This window comes from Littorina saxatilis, linkage group LG10 (assembly GCF_037325665.1).
Source record: "Littorina saxatilis isolate snail1 linkage group LG10, US_GU_Lsax_2.0, whole genome shotgun sequence".
Lineage (NCBI taxonomy): Eukaryota > Metazoa > Mollusca > Gastropoda > Littorinimorpha > Littorinidae > Littorina > Littorina saxatilis.
In genome coordinates, this window is record NC_090254.1 from 7,182,021 (window position 1) to 7,196,609 (window position 14,589).

Sequence of the window (14,589 nt, forward strand, 5' to 3'; positions counted from 1 at the left end):
ACCCTCACTGATATACACACACACGCACACACGCACACACAAGCTCACACACACTTACACACACACACACACACACACACACACACACACACTCACACACACACACACACACACACACACACACACACGTACACACACACATGCACACATATACACACACACATGCTCGCGCGCGCGAGCGTGCGCTCGCTTACCTACACACATGCACATGCTATCATTTCATACCTAAAAGAAATAGTATCTAATCAAAGTATTAAACAAGTAAAACATCAAAATAATGATCGAGTATAAACATAAAAAACACAGCACTTAAGAGCATTGCATGCATTATCCGAGTACACAATGTAAACTAGACATCAGGGGCAGTTTATAGTGTGATCAAATGTGCGTCAGTGCAACTGCCTTTTAAAGGCCTTTAATGATGCGGATCGTTTGATTTCTATTGGCAAAGAATTCCACAGAGATGATCCTGAAAAAGCTAAGCTGGATTTATAAAGATCTATACGAGGAATTGGAGGAAGTAAATTTTGAGACCCATACCTCTTCGTAACATGTGTAAAATAGGATTGCACATAACTGGGCACATCACCATGAACTAATTTATACATAAAGACAGCCTTATTGTATGCAAGGTGGGTTTTTAGGGGAAGGAAATTAAGGCTGTTTAACTTCATTTCTGTAGACATGTGCGATTCATACAGGATAAGTTTTGCAGCACTTAATAAGTGAACATCACTGCAGCCATCCCACAATGTCGAAGCAAAATTAATATGAGGCATTATATGAGCATGAACGAACATTTTTAATGTTTCAGACTTCGCATAATGTTTGAGTTTTGACAACAAATACAAATTCCTTGATAACACTTTGCAGAGGTTGCTTATGTGTGTTTGCCATTTCATTTCTTCATCAACAGTTACACCAAGTATGCGATGTTCTTTAACTTGCTGTATTTGAGTTGTACCTAAGGACAGTTGTAATTTAAGAGGACTTAGCTGATGCTTTTGTCTTGTGGTAATAACAATGCTTTTAGTTTTTTCTGGGTGCAGTATCATGGCATTTGATGTGCACCATTTCGCAACTTCGTCCAAAGTGTTCTTCAGGGAAGAATTTACTGATTCCAACGAGGTGTTACTGGTATGAATAGACGAATCGTCTGCAAAAAACTCGCATTTGACTTTATCATCCGATACATGTAAAGGCAAATCATTAACGTAAATACAAAAGAGAATAGGTCCTAATATAGACCCTTGAGGGACGCCATGTCTTATTAGTGCAGTAGACGAATTCTGGCATTGTAGAGTGACATACTGTGTCCGGTCAGCAAGATACGATTTAAAGAAGTCACAGACCGAATCGTTTCTCAAATAACAGTGTAATTTTTTCAGCAATATGGAATGATCGACTAAGTCAAATGCTTTCTTAAAATCCAAAAACAATGCTACTGTAACTTCAGACTTGTTCATTGCTGACAGCCAAGCTTCACAGAGAGACGTAAGAGAGAGAGAGAGAGAGAGAGAGAGAGAGAGAGAGAGAGAGAGAGAGAGAGAGAGAGAGAGAGCAGGGGCGGACGGGGGGGGGGGGAGGGGTTTCTGGGGTTTCCGGAACCCCCCCCCCCCAGCCAAAAAATAAATTTTTTGTTTTTTGTTTTTGTGTGTTGAGTTTCAATTTTTGGGGTATTAATCAGTGACAAAATCTGCTGCCTGAAACTGGTAATGATCATCCTCAGAATGCACCAGATTGCACCATTTTGCATCCTTTTTTAAAAAATTTTCCGGGGGGGCATGCCCCCGAACCCCCCTAGCAAGCTAGGCGCTTTGTGCCGTCGGCTCGGCGCTTCGCGCCTTCACAACCATATCTTCACAATATACTTTGGGAAACACCCCCCCCCCCCCATAAAATGAACTGATCCGCCCCTGGAGAGAGAGAGAGAGAGAGAGAGAGAGAGAAGAGAAGAGAAGAGAGAGAGACAGACAGAGTGAGAGAGAGAGAGACAGAGAGAGAGACAGACAGACAGGGACACAGAGAGAGACAGACAGAGAAACAGGCCATGACAATGACAATGACAATTCTTTATTTTACGAAGGTAACACAATAAGGTTAGGTATACTTTTTTTGTATTTGGCCCTCGACCTAAAGAGGGACTAAATCTACTATAATAACTACTACTACATGAATGCACAATTAGTGGAAATAGTTCAAGCAGTATGTAAGAAATGTTAAGTCCTTTGTACTGGAAACTTGCATTCTCCCAGTAAGGTCATATATTGTACAACGTTGCAAGCCCCTGGAGCAAATTTTTGATTAGTGCTTTTGTGAACAAGAAACAATTGACAAGTGGCTCTATCCCATCTCCCCCCTTCCCCCGTCGCGATATAACCTGCGTGGTTGAAAACGACGCTAAACACCAAATAAAGAAAGAAAGTGGAAATAGTAGGCCTATATGAGTTATTTCTTCTTCTTCTTCAGCGTTCCAGAAATTCTGGTGGCGTGTGAGCTTGTTTGCCCATTTGGGTTCCCCACATTATACTCTGAGAGCATAATTTTTATCAGCTTCACTCCGCTTTCGTTGGGTAGGCATGCTGACTCCGACATGGATTACAGGATCTTTTCCGTGCGCACTTGGTCTTGTGCTTGCGTGTACACACGAGGGGGGTTAAGTCACTAGCAGGTCTGCACATAAGTTGACCTGAGAGATCGGAAAAATGTCCACTCTTAGCCCGCCAGGCGGCAGCGACTGGGATTCGAACTCACGACCTCCCGATTAGGAGGCCGACGACTTACCACCACGCCACTGCTCCCGTCTTCAAGTTATTACAGCACAATGACAGCTGTATGTTGTTATTGATGTTACTTTATACTATCAGTCATTGAAAGACTATTTACATTTAAACCGCTGTCCTATCTTTCCCCAGGAATCGTGGTGACAATGTCAGTGTCAGGACTACGTGTGTTACGGGGACCAGACTGGAGGGGCGGTGACACAGACGGAGGAGAAGGTCACGTGGGCACTGTCATCGAGTTGCTAGGCAACCACACGGTGCGCGTGCTGTGGGACATGGGACAGGAAAGCACGTGCAGCGCAGGGCATGATGGGAAACATGAACTCCAGATTTTTGATACTGCACAGATCGGTGAGTTTTCTGTTATCACTTTTTTCTTCTTCTTTTTTGGTTGGGGCGGGGGGTGGGAGGTGGGGGGGGGGGGGGGGTAGAGGGTGGTTTTTGTGCTATATTTGATCTCCTATATCAAAGTCAAAATATAAACAATGAAGGAATGAATCTTGTAGAAAACGAATAGTGTGCTAAATACGAGATGTGTTCCAAACCAACTGCTGTGGTTAAATTAAAGATATCATTTTCTGCTTCTTCTTCTTCTTTATCTGTCTGTTTCTTGATATCTCTGCACGTATTTCTTTATCTAATCATTTGTCTGTTCATTTATTGTGCATTCGAAGGTGTACGATTTGACATTTAACGCGGAAACATTTTTCTCAGTTGTTACACCAAAGCTTTGCACAAACAAGTTTCTGACGAGCGAATTTTGTTTCACAGGCATCTCAACTCGGATCAACTGGTTAGGAAGGTTAAAAAGTCATTCGTAGGGTTTAGGCCAAAAAAAATAATAGGTGTGGTTACGGTAACATAGCCAAAACAAATAGGGTAGGAAGGTAGGCAATCACTTTTTTTTTTTAAACTTTTTTTTCTAATGTGTACAAATTAAACCTACTTGACAGGGAAATAAGTGTGCGACTCGGGCGCTTTCGCTTTCATTGTGTTTTCTGCACTCGTTTACTTGTTTTTTTGTTGTTGTTGTTGACAAATGTAATAAAAAGTTATAGGGTCGGCCCCAAAAAATAGGGTAGGTCGGGTTACCGTAACCACACCTATTTTTTTTTAGGCCTTATTAGAGTGAGTGTCAAACATTCAGTTTTTGTTTAACAATAATGGACTGTCAACAGGTGTATGTGTCATGAACTGTCAACAGGTGTGTGTGTCATGAACTGTCAACAGGTGTGTGTGTCAATAACTGTCAACAGGTGTGTGTGTGTGTCATGAACTGTCAACAGGTGTGTGTCATGAACTGTCAACAGGTGTGTGTCATGAACTGTCAACAGGTGTGTGTCATGAACTGTCAACAGGTGTGTGTGTGTGTGTCATGAACTGTCAACAGGTGTGTGTGTCATGAACTGTCCACAGGTGTGTGTCATGAACTGTCAACAGGTGTGTGTGTGTGTCATGAACTGCCAACAGGTGTGTGTGTGTGTCATGAACTGTCAACAGGTGTGTGTCACCCCGGCAGAACGTGCGCTGCGTGTGGAGACACTGATTTGTACGGAATGTTGTGGCGCTGTCAGCTGTGTGCCGGATGTGACCTCTGCCCCCTCTGTTACCATGACGACAAGCACGACCTACGTCATCAGTTCCTGCGTATCGACGTCCCTGGGTCTGAAGGGTATAATAATTGAAATGATTGAAAACTCTACAAAAAAAGATGATTTAAACAAATACTTTTGATATTTGATTTTTTTTCGTGAGACAAAAATTAATTCATAAGGACGATATATTTTGTCTGTGTGTGTCAATGGTTTCTTTTCTCTCTAATGCTGTTAATGTTTTTTTCTACATATTGTTGATGTGGTCGTTTTTCTTCTTATTCTAACACTGGTGATGTAATTGTTCTTCTTTCTCCTCTACTAGCGATCATGGTTTGGTTTTATTGTTGTTGTTGTTGTTGTTGTTATTGTTGTGTTGTTGTTGTTGTTGTTGTGTTGTTGTTGTTGTTTTTGTTGTTGTTGTTGTTGTTTTTGTTGTAACACTCAGGGTGTTGTTTCTGTTGTCTGTCGACCACAGAGAGTGTTGTTGTTGTTCTTTGTTGACACGGACAATGCATTTTAACGTTAATTACACCATTTTAATTTGTTATAGCATCCCAGTCCCAAAACGAAAAGCAAGCGTGAAGAACCGTGCCTTAGGGATATTTGCGGGGTCAAAGGTCACCAGGGGCAAGGACTGGCAGTGGGGTGACCAGGACGGGGCTGAGGGGTCTGAGGGCGAGGTCAAAGGTTACGAAAACGTGTCGCCAGATTCGTCGAGAAACTTGGTGAAAGTTGATTGGCCAAACGGCGTTGCCAACACTTACCGCCTTGGTTTCTATGGTTACGTGGACGTGACGTGTGTGGAGGAGGAGGCGGGGCCTTGTTACTACAGGGATCACCTGCCTGTGCTGGGTAGGTCGGCTCAAAAGTAGAACACTTTCCACATTGCTCATTGCGGTTGGGTACACCATTCTTTTTAATTCCTGTAGTAATTCATATATATATATATAGACACAAAAACGATTATTGTTCTTTGTTTCCATAAGACAGAACAGATATTCCTACAGAAATTTGCGTGAAAAGGGACAGTTCTGTAGCGATATTTGTTGGATGAATATATAGGTCGTTCTATAGTTCTAACACAGAAGGACGGCTACACCCACGTTAAAACAGGCAGGATGCGATTTTGTGAATAACATTGGTGCATTTAGGGTCGCCCTAAAGCTGGCCTGTCAACATGAGGCCGTTAGACAAAGGCTTGTATTAATGAACTGAAATCAGGTGCGTCAATGGTTGTAACTAAAAATCAAATATTCGTAAGCCTTGTTAGTTTTCTTAGCTAGTGAAAAGCAAGCAATTAAGATAAAGAACTTCCTAATGAACGTTATCGCCATTGTTACAGACACAACGACTCCACTCTTCTCAGCGTGTCCATGGAGTGAGTCAGCCGCTGAAGCTTCGTCTGATCTTTCCCAGGGAGATAACTGCAGCAATGCACCTTCAGAAGCAGACGACAGTATTTCACACATACCCTCACCACAACTGCTTGGTACAGACAACAACAGTACTGGAGAAGCCAGCGAGAAAACCAGTGACTCTAGACGCTGGAGAAAAGAGAATTCTGGAATTGTAGTGGACCAAGAGACTGACGATGGAACTATCAGCACTGGCTCTGTAGCAAAAGTAGAACTGTCAGAACTGTGTGGTTTGACGTCTTCCTCAACTCTTCAAAAGAGAGAGGACGAAGAAAAGACTGCCGATGAACATTGTCAAGAGACAGACAATGGAACTATCAGCACTGGCTCTGTGGTCAGAGGAGAACTATCAGAACTGTGTGGTTTGACGTCTTCCTCAACTCTTCAAAAGAGAGAGGACGAAGAAAAGACTGCCGATGAACATTGTCAAGAGACAGACAATGGAACTATCAGCACTGGCTCTGGAGCAAAAGTAGAACTGTCAGAACTGTGTGGTTTGACGTCTTCCTCAACTCTTCAAAACAGAGAGGACGAAGAAAAGACTGCCAATAAACATTGTCAAGAGACAGACAATGGAACTATCAGCATTGGCTCTGTGGCCAGAGGAGAACTGTCAGAACTGTGTGGTTTAACGTCTTCATCAAATCCTCAAGAAAAAGAAGACGAAGAGAAGACTGCAGATGAATGTTGTCCAAAGACCCTTGGTTCTGCTGACGAAGTTGCCAAACGTGAGGAAGGAGAAACGCCAGAGGATACAGAGGCAGAAACGTTTGCTGCTGGTGATAAAGTCATCATCAAAGTTTCGGAAAACAAGTTAATGGAGCTCCAGGAAAAGTTCCACATAGAAGGGATGCCGAAGGTAGCCTGACTTATATTTTGTGTTCAACACAATCGTGAATTATAAGGTAGTATAAATCTCTGAAGTCAAGAATCGGTACTGTCTGTATTGCAAGAGTTCTCAACAAGTCGCGTAAGGCGAAATAACAACATTTAGTCAAGCTGTCGAACTCACAGAATGAAACTGAACGCACTGCTTTTTTCACCAAGACCGCATACTCGTAGTTTCGTCAGTCCACCGCTTGTGGCAAAGGCAGTGAAATCGACAAGCCAGAATAGTGCGGTAGTGCATGGTCGCGCTGAGCAGGGTAACACGCTTTTCTGTATCTCTATTCTTTTTAGCTGACTGAGTTTGTTTGTAATCCAAACATATCATATCTATATGTTTTTGGAATCAGGGACCGACAAGGAATAAGATAAAATTGTTTTTAAATCGATTTAGGAAAATTAATTTTGATCATAATTTTCATATGTTTAATTTTCAGAGCTTGTTTGTAATCCAAATATTACATATGTATATGTTTTTGGAATCACAAAATAACGAAGAATAGGATGAAATTGTTTTTGAATCGTTTAATAAAAACATAATTTTAATTACAAGTTTCCGATTTTTAATGACCAAACTCATTCATTAGTTTTTAAGCCACCAAGCTGAAATGCAATACCAAAGTCCGGCCTTTGTCGAAGATTGCTTTGCCAAATTTTCAATCAATTTGATTGAAAAATGAGGGTGTGACAGTGCCGCCTCAACTTTTACAAAAAGCCGGATATGACGTCATCAAAGGTATTTATCGAAACAAATAAAAAAAACATCCGGGGATATCATTCCCAGGAACTCTCATGTCAAATTTCATAATGATCGGTCCAGTACTTTAGTCTGAATCGCTCTACACACACACACATACACACACACACACACACACACACACACACACACACACACACACACACACACACAGACACACACTCACAGACACACATACACCACGACCCTCGTCTCGATTCCCCCTCTATGTTAAAACATTTAGTCAAAACTTGACTAAATGTAAAAACGCTGTTGTTATCTGATTAAAATTAGAATAACTGCCCATGTTTTCAACGGTGCAGTGTCTGTAGTTCAGCAAATGTAAGCAATAACGCAGCTGATCGAGGCAATATTGTTTTATCACTTTCATTAACGATAATCAGCGCCTTTGATGTATTTTAGGATCAACGTGCAACCTACACTTAATACTATTACCCCAAATCAGAAAAAGCAAAACTAAAACAATATGAATGTGTGTCTCGTTGCTGTGTGCAGGTGATGGGTCAGACAGGGGAAGTGGTCAGTGTAGCGGTCAGTGGCACAGTCACAGTCAGGTTCACGTCCAGTGTCTACACCTTTCACCCACATGCGTTGACCAAGGTGAGTTGAGTGTTTGCCCTTGTGCTTGAGTAGGTGTAGATCATTCTGATAATCATCGGTCCACGGCTATTGCCAGTTTCTCTCTGACAGCATGCTGAATTATTGCGCGAATCTATCAAAACAAGAATACAGAGTTATCTCCCGTATGTTTTTCGCGAGCATGATCTAAATTTGAGATCAGTGTTCGCGAGACGAAAATGATTGCAGATTGGCCGACTTCGACAGTGATCTCCGTTCTGTTCTTCACAGTTATGATAAAGACATCGTTCTAAGGTCAAAACAAGTCGACATTTTGAGACTGCTGTTGGAAGGAACCGTGATATATGGTTGCATCACTCTCAACTGGTTACAGAAAAAAATCGTCTGCTCCGGCGCGCGCCGAAGCCAAAGTTGATTATCACGTGTCACTTTAGAGTGGTTTGCACAGTAAATACAGCCGCGAAAGATAGCTCGCTTGAAACTGTCTTACATATCAATTCCTTTGTAATTTAAAAATTACACGACACCATGAAAAATCATTATTGACGATCGCGAATCTGCTTATATCCATAACACATTACGAAAAGATCTAAATATGTAAAAAATCGATTTCTTACCCACAGAAAGAAAACCAAGGCATCCTGCCAGGGATAGAATGAGACCCGAAGGGAAGTAGCTCATTTTTTACCTGAGTTCAGGATGGGTGTAGATGTGTTAACAGAAAAACCTGTTTCACTTTTAAACCTCAGCTGTTTGCTTAATACTACTTTATTGCAATTTTCGTATTAACCACATTTTCTTTGCGGGTTTTACTGGTAGGATTTGTTTTGGTTCCATTTGACAGTTTTAGTTTGCTTGTTTGTTTATTTGCTTGTTTGTTTGTTGGTTTGTTTGTTGGTTGGTTAGTTTGTATTTGTATCAAAATAACGTTTTCATTTTGCCACTGCGCTTAGATTGGCTGGTTTTTAGTGATCGACTAGCCAGGTTGTGTAGGACCTGGTCTTCTCGATCTTTTAAGTGATACAGGCTTACAAAAAAACGAGAGCGATCACTGATACATATATCCCCCCGCGGGTTAGGGGGAAGAATTTACCCGATGCTCCCCATCATGTCGTAAGAGGCGACTAACGGATTCTGTTTCGCTTGTTACCCTTGTTAAGTGTTTCTTGTATAGAATATAGTCAATTTTTGTGAAGATTTTAGTCAAGCAGTATGTAAGAAATGTTAAGTCCTTTGTACTGGAAACTTGCATTCTCCCAGTAAGGTAATCCATTGTACTACGTTGCAAGCCCCTGGAGCAAATGTTTGATTAGTGCTTTTGTGAACAAGAAACAATTGACAAGTGGCTCTATCCCATCTCCCCCCTTTCCCTGTCGCGATATAACCTTCGTGGTTGAAAACGACGTTAAACACCAAATAAAGAAAGACTGATGCATAGTTTGTTCTACAGTTCTAACTCAGAAGGACGGCTACACCCACGATATAACACGCAGAATGCGTTTTGGTGAAAATTAGATAGAAGCTAGCCGAACGGTTGAATGACATCATGCGTTATTATGTCCCAGGTGCCCACATTAACAGCAGGCAGCACTGTTCGCATCCGAGAGAAGGAAGAGGAGGTGAAGGTTCTCAACGCCAGGGTGGGCTGGAGGGAAGAGTTGCGAGCAGTGAGTAGACACAAACGTGAACACTTAATTTATAATCTGAAAGAATGTTGCATACTTTGAGGTATGTGATAAGGACCAGATATCTATATAGTTCTGTGAGCTTACCCTCATGGACATTCGGGTTGCTTTTTCCATGCATGCAATACAGTACGGCGCAACTTTTTTTTTCCTGCATGCGTTTGTTCGTGTTTCGAAGCCCTACAACTTTAGCTGTGAACTTGGGATCTTTATCGTGCGTGCGCTTGGGGGTGTTTAGACACCGAAGAGAGTCTGCACATTGATGATAGCGACAACTGGTTACAAAGCCAGCACCGCTATACTGACGGAGCTATCTCCCCGCCTCTCGGTATTCAGAGGTTAAGCGTGTAAAAACAACATGGGTTGTTGTGATCGATAGACATATGGTTCTATAGTTGTTTAATAATCTATGAAGAACGTTAGCTTAAAGGGAATTGTTGTTCCCACAGTACTGATTTTGTTTTATCGGACAGAATGTTGCATACTATTCGAGTCTTCGTCTGCTTCTTTTGCAGTGCAACTGGACAAGCCTGTAGACTTGGGGTTTATGTGTTTTGTGACAAGCTGAAATTGTTTTGTTTTTTGGTTTGATTTGTTGCTGTTGTTGTTGTTGTTGTTGTTGTTGTATTTGTTGTTGTTGTTGTTGTTGTTGTTTTAACAGATTCAGTTTCAGCACTTGGGTGGCTGACCATAGTGGCCTGAGGTAAACCCGTGATGCGGCCTGCCACGCATGCTACAAACTCCCAATACGAATGTATTGGGGACATTTCTCCTAAGAATTCTTCATTTGTTGGACGTTTACAGATTATGGCTGTTTTTCTCATGTGCTTTTTTTTCAGGCTCCAAGCCACAGAAGTAAAAGAGACTGGGCATTTGCATTTAACATTTTCAGCATTGCATTGGTGCCAGCAGATTTAAAAATGCTCGTGGTTCTTTGACACGAAAACCCCTTTTATTGTACAAGGATCTGTTTTATTTTCTTCCTTGTTACAGACAATAGGAAAAGTAGGTCGTGTGCTAAACATAGACAGTGACGGTGACGTGTTGGTCAGCTTTGGACGTCATCACTTCCTGTTCGCCCCTGCTTGCTGCATCCCTGCACCCCACACTAAGCCAGACTCTCTCAGCATAGAGTCGGGTGGAAAGCTACCCGACATCATCAGGCAGGCTGTGCTCAGTCATGATAAGAAGAGCTCAGCTTCAGGGGAGAATACAGAAGTTTCAAAAAGTTAGACAGCTCGAGTGCTAACTTATTTTCTGTTCCTTTTTAAAGTGGTATTTATAATCAACATATCAAAACTACTGGCCTTTTTTCCAAATTTGTGTAATTCTCTAAATGCAATCAAAATGTTTTGAAGCAACAGAGGCAATCCCAAAATACTTTTATAAGTTTTAATTCTGTGAGAAAATGAAGGGAGCAGTGTGTCTGCTGTCTTTAGTAATGGCGATTACTAATAAATAAAAACGTATTCTTGAAGAGATCAAATTCAGAGATCAAAACATGGACGAAAGCCCCATTGATAATATTTCTTGGCGTCATAACTACTGTGATTTGTTCAATTTAAGAATGATAGACGATGCCAAAAAGAAATATATAGCTATTTTCCGGTTTCTAGTCTTAGTCCTTTTTGTGTAAACAATGTTAAATCCTTCTACTTTGCCATATCTATGAAATTTACAATAACAAGTATGAAAGCAACGACAAACTACGGCTTATTATTATTATTATGGGGAGCTTATATAGCGCGAACCACAACTGTGCTCTCCGCGCTTTACATATTAATTTCTGCCGTTTGAAATGGAATTTTTTTAACGGTGAGAGAGAGTTTTGTGTCTGTTTAATTTTGTCTAAACCGGCCAGTTCGTCTAATACATTACTTACTGCTCTTGTCTTTTGATTGATCAGAGAAGACGGAAGAAATGTACCGAGTGCTGAGAGAGAAGATACAGAGTGAAAGGATGACGACCCGTGGTAGAGGAGACATACAGGCACTTTACAACGCCATTAAAAACGGCGATCACGTGACTGTACGGGCAATGTGTCTGGCTGACAAGACCTTGGTGAGTATTTGATGATCTGAGAATTGCTTGCACGTCACGAGAAAAAGGCTTGGCTGGTACATGTATTTAAAAGTGTAATTTTAGTCATTCAACAAAGAGAATCATTTAATCTAAAACAGATATGTTGAAAGGCAGAGAGGGAAAATATCCGAATTACTCTGAGGGTAAAACTCGCATTTTGTATAAAATAATTATACCTTACCTTACCTGAGGCGAATTTTGCAATTTTACATTTTGTACATGACATACATTACACCATTTAATATATCTCTGAACTCCACGATGGCTTAAAGTGATATGTTAAAAGACGATGTTCGGAATAAACTCTGTCGGGTTGGTATGCCGGTTGAGAAAGAGTGAATACACTTGCTTTTTGTGCGACAAACAATCCACGTGTGCTCATTTTGCACGTGTTTCAGACACAACCCTCGCTAGTGACTGTTCCGTGGATTGTTTGTCTCGTTAAAAGCAAGGGCATTCACTCTTTCACAACCCATACACAACCGACAGAGTTTTTTTCGAACATCGTCTATTAACATTCCACTTCAAGCCATCGTGGAATTCAGTGATAGATTAAATGGTGTAGTGAATGTGATAGGATACTAGATAGACTTGAGTGCTGTGAAATTTGACTGTGAGAACTATGGGTGATGTGAACTGTGATGTGAGGACTATGGGTGATGTGTAGAGGACGTGTGGTTGGCGGGGGGGGGGGGGGGGGGGGGTAAGATGTAATGTAATTTGTGATAATGCATGGGGGTTATGATGTAATGTATATATGTATGATGATGTATTCTGTGTCGATTGTGAATGTATGGTGGGGTGGGGGGGGGGGTATGATGTAGCTTAATGTACGATGATGTATTTGGTGTTTGATAGTGTATGATTGTTTGTTAGTTGTAGATTATAGTACGATGTTTGATGTTGTAATGTTTGTGCGTGTGTTATAATGCAATATGTTATGATGTAATGTATGATGATGTATTCGGTGCTTGATAGTATGCTTGTTAGTTGTAGATCTAGTACGATGTTGAGGTTGTCATGTTTGTGCGGGTGTTATAATGCAATACGTAGCCGTATGAGGGTTCCAGTGTGTGAGTTGTACATGGCCGGGTGCTAGAGTGCTGCATGAATGAGTAAGTGCACGTGGAGTTGTATGGCTGGGTGAATTGTGGGTTGCGTACGTCCGAGGGGCACATGTAGCCTGTGAGTCTGAAGTAGTGGGTATGCTTGCGTAAGGGTGTGCTGATATTGAACTTCAGTTGTATTTTGTAAATGTCTATGTATCAGTGTATTATGTCTTGCCACACACATGCCAAATTTCCTTGTATTGATGAGGACAATAAAATTTCTTGTATCTTGTATCTTGTATCTTGTATGTCATGTACAAAATGTGAAACTGCAAAATTCGCCTTAGGTAAGATAAGGCATAATAATTGTTTTCACATTGGTCTATTCATTCCTTTGTGTAGGTGGAGAGAGAATACCAAGATCTGACGGCCCTGGTGGGAGCGTGTATCGAGGGTGATAGCCACATCCCGGTAGTCAGAGCTCTCATGGAGGCTGGAGCTAATCCTAATCATGGATTACCTCCCTTTAAAACGCCGCTATCTGCTGCTTTGGAGGGGTAAGCGTGTGTACCTTGCATGTATATGTGGACAGGTGTTTGGTCTGCGTTTGTTTATTTTAAGGATATACGTTCCGTCATCTCCGAAGAAGCAACATCCACAGATAAGTGCTCATGCATCTATCATTATTTATCTGCTGTGGATGATATTTTTTGTCATGTTTGAAGACCCATAGCTCAACGTTTCAGGGAATGTTTCATTTTTTCTGCAGTTACACGTTCCATTGACTCCCCTTTTTTGTTTATTTTGGTATTGAATGTGCGTTTTGGTCAGGAATCAACGAGTAGGAGAACAGAAATAAACTAACATAAACATTGACATGACATGTACATAACATTTGAACACATTACAGAATTAAAATTCTGTACACGACCACAAAAGCTTCAATTAACTTGACTGCACTAACAATCTCTCTCTCTCTCTCTCTCTCTCTCTCTCTCTCTCTCTCTCTCTCTCTCTTTCTCTCTCTCGCTCTCTCTCTCTCTCTCTCTCCTTGAAGTTGGTTGTCATGGCTTCTGGAATGACGCAAAACAAACGGACAGATATATAACAAACCCTTTTACTCGTTGTCATCTTCCTCTTCATGGTGTTTTTACATTTAGTCAAGTTTTGACTAAATGTTTTAGCATAGAGGGGGGAATCGAGACGAGGGTCGTGGTGTGTGTGTGTGTGTGTGTGTGTGTGTGTGTGTGTGTGTGTGTGTGTGTGTGTGTGTGTGTGTGTGTGTGTGTGTGTGTGTGTATAGCGATTCAGAGTAAACTACTGGACCGATCTTTATGAAATTGTTCATGAGAGTTTCTTGGTATGATATCCCCAGACGTTTTTTTCATTTTTTCGATGAATGTCTTTGATGACGTCATATCCGGAATTTTGTAAAAGTTGAGGCGGCACTGTCACACCTCATTTTTCAATCAAATCGATTGAAATTTTGGCCAAGCAATCTTCGAAGAAGGCCGGACTTTCGTATTGCATTTCAGCTTGGAGGGTTAAACATTAATTGATGACTTTGGTCATTAAAAATCTGAAAATTGTAATTAAAATTATTTTTTTTATAAAACGATCCAAAATTACGTTTATCGTATTTTTCATCATTTTCTGATTCCAAAATATGTTATATTCGGATTAAAAACAAGCTCTGAAAATTAAAAATATAAAAATTATGATTAAAATAAAATTTCCGAAATCGATTTAAAAACAATTT

At 41.0% G+C, this 14,589-nt stretch overlaps 1 protein-coding gene across 1 annotated transcript in view; it reads left to right on the forward strand.

Moving 5' to 3' along the window:
• Nucleotides 1–14,589, forward strand: part of LOC138979146 (uncharacterized) — a 54,907-nt gene that overhangs the window by 508 nt on the left and 39,810 nt on the right. Inside the window, exons 2-10 of the mRNA XM_070351955.1 lie at nucleotides 2,916–3,134; nucleotides 4,284–4,455; nucleotides 4,929–5,230; nucleotides 5,721–6,652; nucleotides 7,931–8,035; nucleotides 9,580–9,681; nucleotides 10,693–10,927; nucleotides 11,606–11,760; nucleotides 13,233–13,387. Of these exons, the coding sequence (XP_070208056.1) occupies nucleotides 2,930–3,134; nucleotides 4,284–4,455; nucleotides 4,929–5,230; nucleotides 5,721–6,652; nucleotides 7,931–8,035; nucleotides 9,580–9,681; nucleotides 10,693–10,927; nucleotides 11,606–11,760; nucleotides 13,233–13,387 (2,363 nt within the window). The 5' untranslated portion in view covers nucleotides 2,916–2,929. The remainder of the gene's footprint in view (nucleotides 1–2,915; nucleotides 3,135–4,283; nucleotides 4,456–4,928; nucleotides 5,231–5,720; nucleotides 6,653–7,930; nucleotides 8,036–9,579; nucleotides 9,682–10,692; nucleotides 10,928–11,605; nucleotides 11,761–13,232; nucleotides 13,388–14,589) is intronic.